The 13598-nt window shown below is 55.0% G+C and overlaps 1 protein-coding gene across 5 annotated transcripts in view; it reads right to left on the bottom strand.

Moving 5' to 3' along the window:
- The window catches only part of Kiaa0556 (KIAA0556 ortholog), a 202895-nt gene that overhangs the window by 55194 nt on the left and 134103 nt on the right, over positions 1–13598 (bottom strand). For all 5 annotated transcript variants that reach the window (XM_023716694.1, XM_023716739.1, XM_023716824.1 and 2 more), the window contains 5 exons: positions 9211–9383; positions 8303–8368; positions 7024–7130; positions 5477–5582; positions 1093–1308 (listed from right to left, as the gene is read on the bottom strand). In XM_023716694.1, coding sequence (XP_023572462.1) covers positions 1093–1308; positions 5477–5582; positions 7024–7130; positions 8303–8368; positions 9211–9383 — 668 coding nt within the window. The remainder of the gene's footprint in view (positions 1–1092; positions 1309–5476; positions 5583–7023; positions 7131–8302; positions 8369–9210; positions 9384–13598) is intronic.

Below are 13598 nucleotides of genomic sequence, written 5' to 3'. Positions count from 1 at the left end.
GAAGACATGCATGTGCCACCACACCTGGCCTAACGTTTTATTTGGAAGTAATTACAGATCCAGAAGAAATCTCTAATTTGGCAGGCTTGCTCAGCCGAGTGCATGACAACTATTTCCTGAGCAGGCCTCACGGGAGGGGCAATCTGTGGGGGAAACCAGAACTCAGGTTCAGGTCTCTGTGCGCTAAGACAGCCAGCAGCTAGCCAAGAAGAGTCATCCGTGGGAAACTGACCTGCACATCGGGACCTCAGAGAACATGGCAGGGCTGGGATGCAAGCTGGGCGTCATCAACAAACACCACGCCAGGGTGCAGCCAGGGAGGGAGAAGGGGGCACAGAGGGAAGCGGCTTGGCGTGGAGCCCGCACACAGCCGCATCTGCCAAGGGCCACGGCTCCCGCCACGGTGGCGCCTTCTCTTCCACACACACGCCCCTTCCAGGGGCCCATGCTCAGCAGTCAGCAGGGCTCTCCCGGCCACAGCTGTGGGGCTGGAGTCAAGTCGCCTGCTTCTGTCACTGGTGTGGTGGGAGCATCATCGCAGGCTGATGTGAGGGCTAGGTGGAGGGGCACGCCAGGCCGTGGTGGACATGTGCCTGGGACGCTGGACATGCTGGTCGCCCCAGGCCTGCGGAAGCATGGGACTCTGCCCACCCACAGAGCCTGAGGAACTCAGGCCTGCACAGGGGGCTCCGCCTCAACCTCAGGGCCCCCGAAGAGATAAAGTAAAAAACCAAACCCAAAGCCCAGCCCAGACCATGGGCCAAGCCCTCTGTCACCACGTAGCAAAGCTCATTAGCATCCGGGCACAGAGAAATAGCACTGATCTTCGTGATCACAGGGTCTGTGTCAGTGGGAAATGAGCTGCGGGGGGGAGGAGGGGGCGAACTGGCCCCCCAAGAAAACCCCGCACAGCAAGGACCCGGAAGAGTATAGGAGAGACCCTCGCAGCTCCCCCCACTCTGCCAGGTGGAAGACAGGGAGCCCACAGCACGCCCCCCTCCTGGGACCACACCCTTAGCACAGGCTACCGTGAGAGGGCGGAGAAACGCACCACGTAGGTGCAAAGAGCCCAACCACGTGCCCTCCACTTACAGCTGGGTTCCTGTTGACCAGGCAGCCCAGCTCCCCGGGCGTCACGGTGTTCTGGACATCCACGTCGTGGGGCGACACGTAGAGCTTCGTGTTGTTCAGGTCAAAGAACTCCACTTCTGTGAGACCCACCCGCGACGGGTTGCCCCAGTTGGACAGGATCTCCAAGGCCACGCACACGGTGTCTCTGGTCTCTCCGGCTCTCAGCGTCCATGTATGCTTCAGGGAGAGAAAGAACACTTAGGGTGATGCCCCCGCAGGCTGCAGCTCAGCCTGCCCACCACGGCTGGGCTTTCTGCCAGGTGCTGGGCCTTGCAGGGCCGCAGGTCCACCGCCTGCACGGTGAGGCTGAGGAGAGACCTGGTGCCTTTATTTTTATTTATTTATTTTTTTTTTTAACATTTATTTAGTGTGTGTGTGTGTGTGTGTGTGTGGCCAGCTCAGCCCACCAGGGGGCGGGACATGTGGTACTGGGGGATTGAACCATGGTCGCTGTGCTTTGCCAAGCTTGTTCCAAGTAGGTGCTTTAGACCACTGAGCCATCTCTCCAGCCCCGACCTGATGCCTCTAGCTGCGGTGAAGATTACCTGAGATCCTACTTAAAATACACTAACTGGCCGGGCGTGGTGGTGCACGCCTATAGCTCTAGCACTCGGGGAGGCTGAGGTGGGAGGACTGAGCGTGAGCCCAGGACAGGAGACTCAGGAACAAAAAAAAGGGTTGAGGGTCTATCTCTATGGAAAGGCCCTGGGGTGACCAGTAGTACCAAAGAAATAACTAGAGTGGCTGTGTACCCAGTGCTTAGTGTTATGTTTGAGGGGTTTCAGATAAACGAAAACATTTAAATAGCATCAGACTGCCCGACTGCGCCCTTCTTCCCCCACCGGGCAGCATTACGCCCCAGGAGCACGCCATGCTGTCTGCTGAAGGGGTAGCTGTGACGGCTGCGTTGTGCCCCCACCCCAAGTTCACACCTCGACGTCTTAGCCCCTGGTACTGCAGATTGTGACATTTGAAGACAGAGCCCTTATAGAGGTGGGTATGTGAAAATGAGGCTCTTAAGGGCAGGCCATCATCCAGGCATCCTTAAGAGGGGATGAAATCTGAACACACAGACACCAGGAAGGGCCGCACACAGGAGGAGGACCACGGGAGGACACGGTGAGGAATGGCCACTGACCAGCCAGGGAGAGAAGCGGCAGAAGAGAGCAAATCTGGCACCACCTGGATCTTGGGCTTGCGGCCTGTGACACTGGGGGAAAATAAAGTCGCGCTGCTTAAGCCCTCGGGTATTTTGTCATGGCATCCGGAGAGCAGATGAATACAGTCACTTGGCAACCAAGGCTTGGACCAGTTCCTAGGACTGGGTCACCTGACATCTCCCGGGCTGGCCAGGGAGGGTGAGAGGCCACCATCTATCTATGTGACAATCCGGCAGGGCAGCTGAACAAATGGACAGTGGGAGGCAGGAGCCCCCATGGCACTGTGCGCCTCTCCGAGCATCTGCTTCATTCCCACTGTCCCCTTCATCGATTTTAGTGCCTGCCTCCTTCCCAGGCAAGCTGTCTGGCCTGAGAGTGCGTGAGTGCCATTCGGAAGCGGCCCCCTGCAGAATGGCTTCCTCGAGGCCCCAGGAGCCGACTGCAGCCCCGGCCACCGTGGATCAGCCACTCATAAAATGGTGCTTTCCCTGCACGCATGTGCCCCCTGCTAATTAACACTGTCATCTGCAATGGCTCTGTGAGCAGGAGCCGAGCAAATGAGCAGCAACTGTTCCTCACTTACTTTTTTAATTAATAGCCAGTGAGATGTGCCGTCACTCCCAGCGGGCGCTTGGATGGGCCCTGGTTGCCGCAGATGGGGATGGGACAGCCATGGGGTAGGCCAGCCAGGGCCTGTTTTGATTAGCACTGCTGTGAGCACCCCTGGCTCCCTCCTACCCTCCTTCCACTGCATGGGGCCCTGGCCAGGCTCTCAGCTACCCTGGGCTGAGTCCCAGCCTTGCAGGATGCTGATAAACTGAAAGGGCCTGGCTGCCCTACAGGATTGGCAGGTTCTTAAGCTTGTATTTGCGACAGTGTTCCAGGGCTAGGTGAACAGTCTGGGAGGCAGGAAGAACAGAGCTGGTGGCTTTGCTTTTTGGAGGTGGAAGAAGGGCCAGGTGGCAGGAGGGTGGGGAGGGGGGCAGGAGGGTGGAGGGAGAGGAAGGGGAGGGGTAGCAGTGGGGGTAGGAGAGCGGGAAGGGTAGATGCGGGGTGGCAGGAGGGTGGGGTAGGAGTGGTGGCAGGAGGGCTGGAGGGCAAAAGGGCTGGGGGACAGCAAGGCTAGGGGGCAAGAGGGTTGGTGGGGGTAGAAGGGCCAGGTGGCAGGAGGGCTGGGGGATAGGTGTGGGGAGGCAGGAGGGTGGAAGGCAGGAGCAGGAGGGCCAGGGACAGGAGGGCTTTCTTGCAGGGGGCCTGCTGGGCCTCTTGCCCAGTGCCAATCTGAAATGTGCAATTCCCAAGCTGAGCTTCTAACTGAAACAGCTCTGGGGTCTCTTAACTAAGGGATGTGTCTGTCACTGTTGGAACTGGTGGGCTCCGCTGCTTTCTGTGTTGCCTGACTGGAGGTCTAAAAGCTCCTAATCCCCGGCCCTGACTGGCTTCCTCTCACGGAGGCCACAGGACTTTCCTTGTCATTGGACAGGCCTAAGCACTCAGTGTGAGCGTGTGTGTGACACACACGCGCGCTTCCCCTGGGCCACCAGGCAGGCGCAGCTCAGTGCTGGGCATGGCCAAGCTTGGGGCAATGTCAGTTTCCTAGGAGTGGCACGTTCTTCTCCCTCTGGCAGTTCAGGGGCCGCAGGGAGAGAGCAGAGCTGGGACTGGCTTCCTAGGAGGCCGGCCCTGGGCTGCAGCTGGTGGCACTCTGCTGCTGTATCTGGACCCACGGGGCCATTTTAACCAGGAACCTGCCCTTCTCCTGGCTGCGTGAATCAGTTTGCTCTGGGTTTTCTGTCCCTTAGGGCATAGAGAAACTTCATCAGATGGGCTCCTACAACGTGGCTGAGGCCACAGCACTTGGGGCTTCGGAGCGAAGAGAGCGACACCGTGGCCCCGGGAGGGGGACGCCTGTGCCTATTCTCCCAGATGAGCTCTCCTGGTCTCCTTCCTGCTTTGTCCTCACGGGGCCTGGTGTGAGGATGACTGGCCCTGGGGGGCAGCCACGGAAGGCCACAGGACCTCTAAGTGGTGGCACTAGCTTCGGTGCAGAAACACCGGGCCGGGCCAGCATCTACCCTTGCTCCTGGTTTGTAAATTTATATGTGGCTTTGCAAGTTCCCATCGAGTCCTCCGTGGCCAACAATAAATAACAAAACTCCTCACAAGCAGCAGGGTTTAGGTAAAGCTGGCAGCACAAAGGGACCCACACTTTGGACACGAAAGAAAAGGAACCCTAATGAAGCTGCCACCCCAACGCACGGCTCCCTGCGGTAGCTCAGGGCCCCTGGGAACCGCACGCCCATTTGCAGCGGGTCTGGGCAAAGCCACCGCCATCATCCCGGACTCAGGAAAGATTAATGTCATCTCTATAATTAACTTTATACAACTTTCTATTTTCTAAATCTCGGAATGAGTGGGCCGGGGAGATGGCTCAGTAGAATAAGTGCTTGCCTGGCAAGTGCAAGGGCTTGAGTTCAATCCCTGGTTCTGCCCAAAAGAAAAAGAAAGACTTAGGCTTAATCTCGGAATGACAGTCCTTTAAAGCCGATGTCCCATCACACGCCTCTCGTTAGCTCCGTCACGAGGAGACATTCAGGTGATGCTGTCACTTTCCCTTCTTCCAGCAATTCCACCACAGGCACTCTTGTGCCCACAGCTTTCTGCTTCTGTGATTTTCTTAGGGTGGGACTGCTCCGCCCCTCTCTGAGGCTTTTCCTGAGTCCAGCAGAGTCCAGCAGTTCTTTCTCGGAGAGTACATCATCTGGGGTACAGCTGCCACTGAGGCACACCGGCCTAGTTTCAGAGTAACCTTGTCAGCTCTAGGGGTCATTGTCAAAAATAGCCGGGTACCACAGCACCCAATAGGATGCGAAGGCCACCCTACAGTGCCTTTCTGGACCACTGGCGATATGGAGTATTTTCCCACCTGCTCCTTCTGCTTCCTTTGGCGTGAACAGACTTCCCTCCCGAAACTTCCAGCCTGCCCCTTTCTCTGCTTCCCTTGTTCTAATACGCATGTGCCCTTGTGCTGAGGGGGAGGGACAGAGAACTGGGCAGGAAGACCGGACACTGACCGCTGTCGGAGCAACCCCAACCAGCAGGCCTGATTGCTCCAGGGGCCCCTTGTCCCTCGTCTTTCAGAGGAAAAACAAACGCATCTGGGGGTCTTCACGTCTGGCTCTCACCTCGGAGTCCAGCACTCTCTCCTCGCTTGGGGCTGCAACCTCTGTGGGATGGGTGGAGTCACCTTCAATGGCCTGCTGCAGGACTTCCAGAACCTTCGGCTGTTGTCTGAAATGGGATTTTATTTCAGCAGGCAGCAAACGACACACACAAGAGAACATGCTGCCACTGAGGACACCGCGCTGGCTTTGTCCTCAGGGAGAAGGGACAATTTGGGGAGCACGTCTCTACCCCGCAGGTAGCAGGAAGGTGGCTTCTCCCACAGCCCTACAGTCAGTGATGGAATCAGAGCCCACTGAAGCAGCAGGGCTGGGGGCCGGGTGGGGAGCTAGTTCTCCGGCTGCTGGAGAGCACGGGAAGGGTCCAGGCCAGGGCTGGCCACACTAAGGCCTCTGTGTCAAGTTCAGCCTTAGCGTTTATATTAACAAATAAACAACGGGCAAGCCCACTGTTGGCTAGCTTGCCAACGTGGCTCCCTGCGTGGCTCTGCTCTACTTCCAGCCGAAGACCCTGCGGGGGGCCCAGCCATGCCCCAGGGGTGCTGCATAAGGGAGAGAGCTGCCCCCACCACACTGGGAGGCACAGAGGGCCTCAGGGAGGAGCAAGGAGGTGCCTGCTGGGGAGGGCCACATGCACACAGCCCTCTGTGACCTGGGCACTCTGGGCTCTGACTTATGGCTATGGGGGTACAGAGCTACAGTTTTCATCTGGGGTCTGCAGAACCCTGGTGGAGAGGCTGGCTCTGCCTTGAACCTATTGGATTTTTTTTCTTTTTCTTTTTTTTTTTTTTCTTTTTTTTTTTTTTTTTTTTTTGGTGGTACTGGGGATTGAGCTCAGGACCTTGCACTTGCCAGGCAGGCACTTATTCTACTGAGCTATCTCCCTGACCCCCTATTTGATTTTTTGACAATTTATAAACTGGACCTTCCTCTGGGTGAAGGCGGCCCTAGAGGGCCTATGGCTTAGCAAGTAAACTACTCCTTCATCCCGAGGGAAAGCCTCCTACCAGAGGAAAGCCTCAGTCTCAGGATAGGGCTGCCCTGCGGCCAGCATGCAGACTGGGTTTCACACTTTGGCCGGGCACTTTGCACAGTCTGTAACATGCACAACCTTACATGGCATCCCTGGAAGAGTTCCCAGCTGCCACGACACCCAGCTGGCACATCCTTCTGAAGATCCATTTATTTATTTTTGACAATAAGGTCTTTATTTTGATTTAAAAAAAAAAAACATGCAAAAGTGCCGATCTGGTCTCTGATGCTGCATGCTCTTGGGCACGAATGCTACCTATGAACAAGCTTTAAGACAGAAAAGAATCTCCCAGATCGTTGCCCCAAGCCGTGTAGGCTGTCCCAGAGGAGACCAGAGAAGGCTGTGACCTAGCGGATCAAGCCAGGAGCCCTTTCCCTGAAGTCAGTTTCACGCTCCTGGATGCAGGGGACGAGGGAAGGCACACAGGGAAAGCACAGTAATCTCGGCTAGGAAGGCACGCATGGCTGCACCATTAGTGGCTTTCTGGCGTGGTCTCTGAACCCACCACGGTCAGTACCTGCTTCCTGAGAGGCCACTCCTGGGCGTGGTTTGGTGGATGGCCTGGCCTCCCCCTGCTGTCCTGGGCGGCCCTGGCACAGTGGTCACCATGCCCATGGGAAGTGACTGAGGATGGAAAAGCTTGTTAGACAGAGGTGCATGGAAACTGCCTGACCCACGACACTGCCTGGCATGGCCCAAGGCCCAGCCTTGCCAGACCACCAGCCTCAGCATGGGAAACAGGAACAGGGGTGCCCGGGGCCGGGCTGACTGGGTCCAGAGCCTCTCAGTGAGTCCTGGTTTCATGTGCTCTGTGGGCTCCTGTGAAACACAGTCTCTCATGCAGTCCTCTCACCCCCATTCAGCTTGTACACAGCAACTGGAATCTACAGAGGTTCCAGGGATGACCTGCACACTCTCGTTTTAAGGCCCCCCAGGCCCCTTCGCCTTTGCGTTCCCTGGTTTATCATGGAATCTGGGAGTGACTCCCCCCCCCCCCGCCCCGCAGGTCAGGTCAGGCTGCCAGAAGCCTGGGATGTGGGTGTGCAGGGCTGCGTGCTTGCCTGAAGTGCCAGCGCACGATGGGTGAAGATGACCCGGACCTCACAGGGCAAGTGAGAGCACTGCACAAAGAAATCTCTGGGGTTTCGGGGAGCTGCGCCGCCCGCCTCCCGCCCTGTGTCAGCCCTAGCCCCCAGCTCATTCTACCTGGAAGTTTTCCTGCTCCTTCCACCCAGAGTGCCGCTCCCTATCGGTCCTGCTCAGCCCAAATGGGACCTCCAGAGCCAGCCCACGCCCAGGAACTACTCATGTGCCGTCAGCAGATTTGGCTTTTGTCCTGCTTATTTATATTTTTCTTTGCTGCTGCCTGAAAGCTCACTGAGGCCAGGGTTTTCCTGCCTCAGCCTCTTTCTATTGAGCATATAGCAAGGAACCCCGCCCCCCAACTAACAGAGGTATTGCTTTCTGCTTTCATAACCCAAGCCCCTATTTGCCAGGGCCTCTGTGCTTATGCACCTGGCTGACCTACATAGACATAGACACCACTGTTTATTTCTGAGTCTAACTCCGTTTCTGTGTTGTCTCATCAGGAACCAGACACACAGAAGAGTCCTGGGCCAGCAGGCCTGGGGGAGTTCTAGCTTCCACTTAGCAGCCACTGCAGCCCAGTTCTCCCACCTGTGAGATGGGCACAGGGCCCTGGGTGCTCAGGGTACAGATGGAACCTGGGAGGAGCCCGGGAGGCACAGTGTCCAGGGACCGCCGGGGGTTGTGCTATGACTCTGCCTTCCACTGACCTCCAGCGCTCCCTCCTTGGCTTTCATCGGACCGGTCCGGGGCTTGGCTGGAGGTCCCTCTGCACCCTGGAAAGATGTCATTGCATGACGTGAGGTGGGACAAGGCTGTCACTGGATACTCTGCACTCACAGACAAGGGTGCAGAAAGGAGCAGGAGCATTGCCCAAAACCGACGGAAATGGGTTTTGGGGCTCCAGGAAAAGCAACAACAGGTGCTGCAGGGGCAGCCTGAGACACAGCCCGGGGGCACTGGCCAGTGTGGACAGGGCGAAAAGGGCGTCAAGCAGCACCTGAGAAGGCCCCCTGCTCTTCTGGGCACCAGGGGCCACAGCTCTGCAACAGTGTGGTGACCCCAGCCCTGCCACTTCAGAGTCTCTGAGCTCTGAGAGGGCTGAAGCAAAGAGGTCTCTGCAGGCGAGACAGAAAGCAGCTTCCAGGAAACGCGCTGCGCCCTGCGAGACTCTGCCGCTCCGCCCTGCACATCGCTGCTCTTCCTGCTTGCTGCTTGAGGCCAAAGGCAACAGGTGCAATAAAACCCAGTAGGCCCAGAGGGGTTTCCTGAGCAAGTGAAGCAGGCCAAGGTGGGAGAGCAGGGACCCCGGAGGACTACGGGAGCTGCAGGGCTCCTGCTCCGGGCCTGCAATCCAGCAAAGCCATGATTTGCTGTTCGCTCCATTTTCCACTGATCCAGCACCTTACAGCCCCAGTCCAAGATACCCGGAGTTCGCAGCGCGAGCAGCTACCCAGGGTCCCATCGGCACTGCGCGAAGCTTCCAGAAGTAAACAGAAACCAGACAAGCAGGTGGTAGAAGTGGACCCAAACAGGACGTGCAGATGAGGCTGGGGGCCAGGGTCGGCCCGACCCCACAGGGTCCCTGAGGGGCCCAGAGCCCTGCCTGGGCACATACCTGCGGTGGCCTGGCAGGGGGCTCAGCCTTTCTGGCGAGCATCGCCTTCTGCAGGGCGGCGTTCTCCACCTGGATGGCTCGGAGCACAGCCAAAGCGTCCTCCTCTCGGTCCTCAGTGGCACACAGGGCTTTGCGGGGTGCTGACAGGGGTCTTTCCCGGCGGCTGCCAGGTCCTGGGGAAAGAGAACGGGAGGTGCTCCTTCTGTGGGCTGCTCGAAATCCATTAGATCCAGCTGAGCAGCATCTATAAAACAGCTGTCCAGAACACGCCAAAAATGTCAAGGTCACGCAAGATAAAGCCTGGAGGACAGGGGCATGTTCCCGCAGCCCAGTAGGATGAGTCAAGTGGGTCCCAAAGTGGCCCTGGGACTGGGGAGTGGGGGGAGGGGAGAGGGCTACACAGAATGAGACTAGCAGGAGAAACGAGAATACAGACTTCCTTAGAAAGCAGTGCTAAATATCCTGAAGCTCCCAGGTGAACAGTGGTCATGTAAACTGAATGCTCCTGTATTTATTTTAGATTTTTTGTTGGTGGAACCGGGGATGGAACTCAGGCCCCTGCGCTTGCCAAGGAAGCGCTTATTCCACTGAGCCATCTCCCCGGCCCCTATTTTTTTTTTTTTTAATTTTTAGATACAGGGTCCCCACTACACAGCTCAGACTCACAGTGATCCTCCTGTCTCAGCCTCCCCAGCACTGGGATTACAGACATATGCCACCATGCCCAGCTTCAGGGCTGTTACAGTATGTCCACAGTTCCAGGGCTGGCACAGCATGTGGTACCAGGGATCAAACCCAGGTCCTTGCACTTGCCAGTCAGGCACTTAGACCACCAAGCTGTCTCTCCAGCCCCCAAATGCCCTTCGTAGGAGACACACAGAGTAATGTTTAGAGGCAAAGGGCAATGAGGTCACAACTTACAAGTAGGCAGAAGTGCATGAATGTATAAATAAAATAAAAAGTATATGTTGTTTTTTTTTTACTTTTTTTGTTTGTTTGTTTTATACTTTTAGGGAAGTGTCTACAGGGTGTTCATGGTCTCACTACTAGATTGCACTCATAGTAATCTGCTTGTTTACAGCCTCCCAAGAGCTGGGATTACAGGCATGTGCCACCATGCCCAGTCTCAATGGACTGCTCAGCATGCCCTGGGGGTGGGGCCAGCACAGCAGGCCCTGGGATTGAACCCATGGCCCCAGCGCCTGCTTGCAGGCCCTTTAATCTGCTGAGCTATTTGGCCAGCCCCCTGAAGTTGCAGGTTTTTTGGGTTTTTTTGGCTGGCTCAAGCTGCCTTAAGGTTAGGTCTGGTAAGACATGTGAAGCTGAGGACTGAACCGAGTTATCTTGCACCGGACTGCGTTTACATAAGCAGCTACTTAAACAACTGAGCTAACCAGCAGCGCCCCTCCCCCCCCAAAAAAAAGTATACGTACGACACCAGAATCTGAGGAAGTGAAGGCCTTTACAGAAAATGGTGTCAAGGCAATTTACAGGCATCCTCACATCTACTCTAGTTTTTGGAGGGATTTTTAGTGCAACTTGGACTCGTAGAGATCTTTCTATTTTCTGCCTCCCTAGTGCTGGTATTACGGGCATATGCCACCACGCCTAGACTCCATTGCAGGCTCAGTGTACCTGAGGGTAGGGCCACTGCTGCATGCAGTGCCAGGGATTGAACCCTGGCCCTGTGCTTACCTAAGCAACCGCTTAGTCCACTGAGCTATCTCGCCAGCCCTTCTCCCATATACTTTAAATCATCTCTGCATTGCCTGTGATACCTGCTACAACCTAAATGTTGTGGAAATAGTTGTTCTGGCATCGGGGTGCCAGAGCCAGGGGTCCTGGATCCTAGAGCCAGGGCTCCCTGGTTCTAAAGGGCACCATGTGTCTGTGAGCTGTGCAAGGCTCCCCGGGAAGCTTTCCTGGCATCAGCACCCCACAGGCTGTGGATGATTAAGGGTCCTGGCTGAGCACCGCACGCCCAGCTCTGCCCTTGCTAGAATGCTTCATGGAAGGAGAGCTCAACGGCAACTTCAAAAGTGGCATGGGATGCTCAGGGACTGGAAAAATTAATATTGTCAAAATGTCCGCACTACTCAAGTCAGCTTCAGATTCAATACAATTCCCATCAAAATACCGATGACATTCTTCACAAAGAATGGAGGGGAGCACAAAGAGATTCTAAACAGCAGGAACAATCTTGAGCACAAAAAACAGAGCCGCAGGGGATCGCAAAACTTACCCTCAAAACATCATACAAAGCTACAGTAACCAAAGCAGCGTGGTACTGGTATAAAAACCAACATAGAGATCAATGGGACAGAGTAGAAAAACCTAGACATTAACACCTGTGCTGGCAGCCTACTGTCATTGACGAAGGTGCCAGGGACATGCACTGCGGAAGGGCACGCCAGTGTCCTCAATAAGCGGAGCTGGGGAAACTGGGTACACACATGCAAAGAATGAACTCACTCATCCCCAGATACAACAGTCAATTCAAAATGCACCAAGGACCCGAAACTATGAAAACACCGGAATGAAATATAGGGCAAACATTTCGAAACACCGGTACCAGCAAGGATTTGTAGATAAGCCCTTCAAGCACAGGCAATAAAACAAACCTAAGCAACAGGGTTATATTAAACTAAGAAGAGTCAGTACAGAAAAGGAAGTATCAGTAGAGAGACAACCACGGAACAGGAGGACGGACTCTGCATACTAGGCATCTGAGGAGAGGTTAATATCTAGAACATGGAAGGAATTTGAACAGCACAATAAGAAAAAATCTGATTAAAATGAGTAAAAGCCCTGAACAGACATTTCTCAAAAGACACAAATAGCTAACAAGTATGAGAAAAGACGCTCGCGTCATTAATCATCGGGAATGCAAACAGAAAACACAATGAGAAATTGGCTCGGCCCAGTCAGAATGGTTGCTGGCAAGAAGACAGCGAATTACCCAGGGCTGGCACCGAGCCGGAGAAAGGGGGGCTCGCACACAGTGCTGGTGGGGATGCTCAGCAGCAGAGGCATTATGGGGAACAGCGGGCAAGCTCCCTGGGACACTGAACATACGGTACCTACTAGGGGATCCAGTAGGGCGACTACAGCACGGGCAGCCAAAGGAAAGGATTCAGCACATCAAAGACACACCCATATGCCCACATTCCCTGCAGCGCTATTCACAAGAGCCATGGTGTGGGCTCCCCTGAGGTGTCCGCTGGCACACGAATGCATAAAAACACGTGGTCTAACCACACGGTGGATTATTATTCAGCAATAAACAGGATGGGACGCTGGCAGTGCAGCAAAGGGTGGGACTGGGGACATTAGGAGAAGGGACATAGGCCAGGCACAGAAATGCCACCTGTCCTCACTCACGCGTGGAACTAAAGAAGAGTTGATCACACAGGAGTAGAGAGAGGACAGAGGTCTCTAGCAGCTAGGAAAGCACCAGGGGAGAAGAGACAGAGAACTGGGTAATAATAATATAGTTAGATGGGAGATTTGGTTTTAATGCTGTATAGCACGGTAACTAAAATCTACAACAATTTTTATATATTTCAGCATAACTAAAGAGGGAGACTGACAGTTCCCCATATACACAAATGGTAATATTTGAAAAAACAGAAATGTGCTCATGGGCTGGAGAGGTAGCTCAGCAGTCTAAGTGCCTGCCTGGCAAGCACAAGCACCCAGGTTCAATCCCCAGCACCACATGCCATGCTGGCCCCATGCCAAGCCAGTCACTGCAAGCTGGCCACTGTAATCCCAGAGCTGGGGAGGCTGAGACAGGAGGATCAGTATGAATGATCACTACAAGTTATGTAGTGAGACCCTATACCAAATAAAGGGGCTGGGGAGACAGCTCAGTAGAATAAGTGCTTGCCGGGCAAGCGCAAGGGCCTGAGTTCAATCCCCGGTTCCAAAAGCAAAGACAATGACACTGGCAGCTTCATGTTTCTATATGTTTCTAGGGCAGGAAATACACGGAAGTCCTCCTGAGATGACTCCTAGAATAGGAAGGACTGGCTATTTTTTTTTTTTTTTTTTTTTCAGCACTGAGGACTGAACCCAGGGTCTTCCCACTCAGCAGCACCCCTGGCTTCTTTTGCTCTCTACTTTGAGACAGGGTTTTGCTAAGTTTTAAGTTGCTCACTGAACTTGTGGTCTTCCTAGAATGCCGGGACTGCATACACACAGGCTGCTCTCCTTGGCAGCAGGGGCTCTGGACTCTCCTGGAAAGCTGGGCCAATGGGACAGAATGGCCAGGTACGTGGGGAGGGGCTGCAAACACAAACGCCCAGGACGGCAGCAGGCACTGAGGAGACCAAAGGCCCTGGCTGCGTCGTCCGGAACAAGATGCCAAGCCCCACCCTCGTCCCTCA

This window comes from Octodon degus, unplaced genomic scaffold (genome assembly GCF_000260255.1).
Source record: "Octodon degus isolate 3935 unplaced genomic scaffold, OctDeg1.0 scaffold00001, whole genome shotgun sequence".
Lineage (NCBI taxonomy): Eukaryota > Metazoa > Chordata > Mammalia > Rodentia > Octodontidae > Octodon > Octodon degus.
This window is presented reverse-complemented; position numbering and strand designations above follow the sequence as displayed.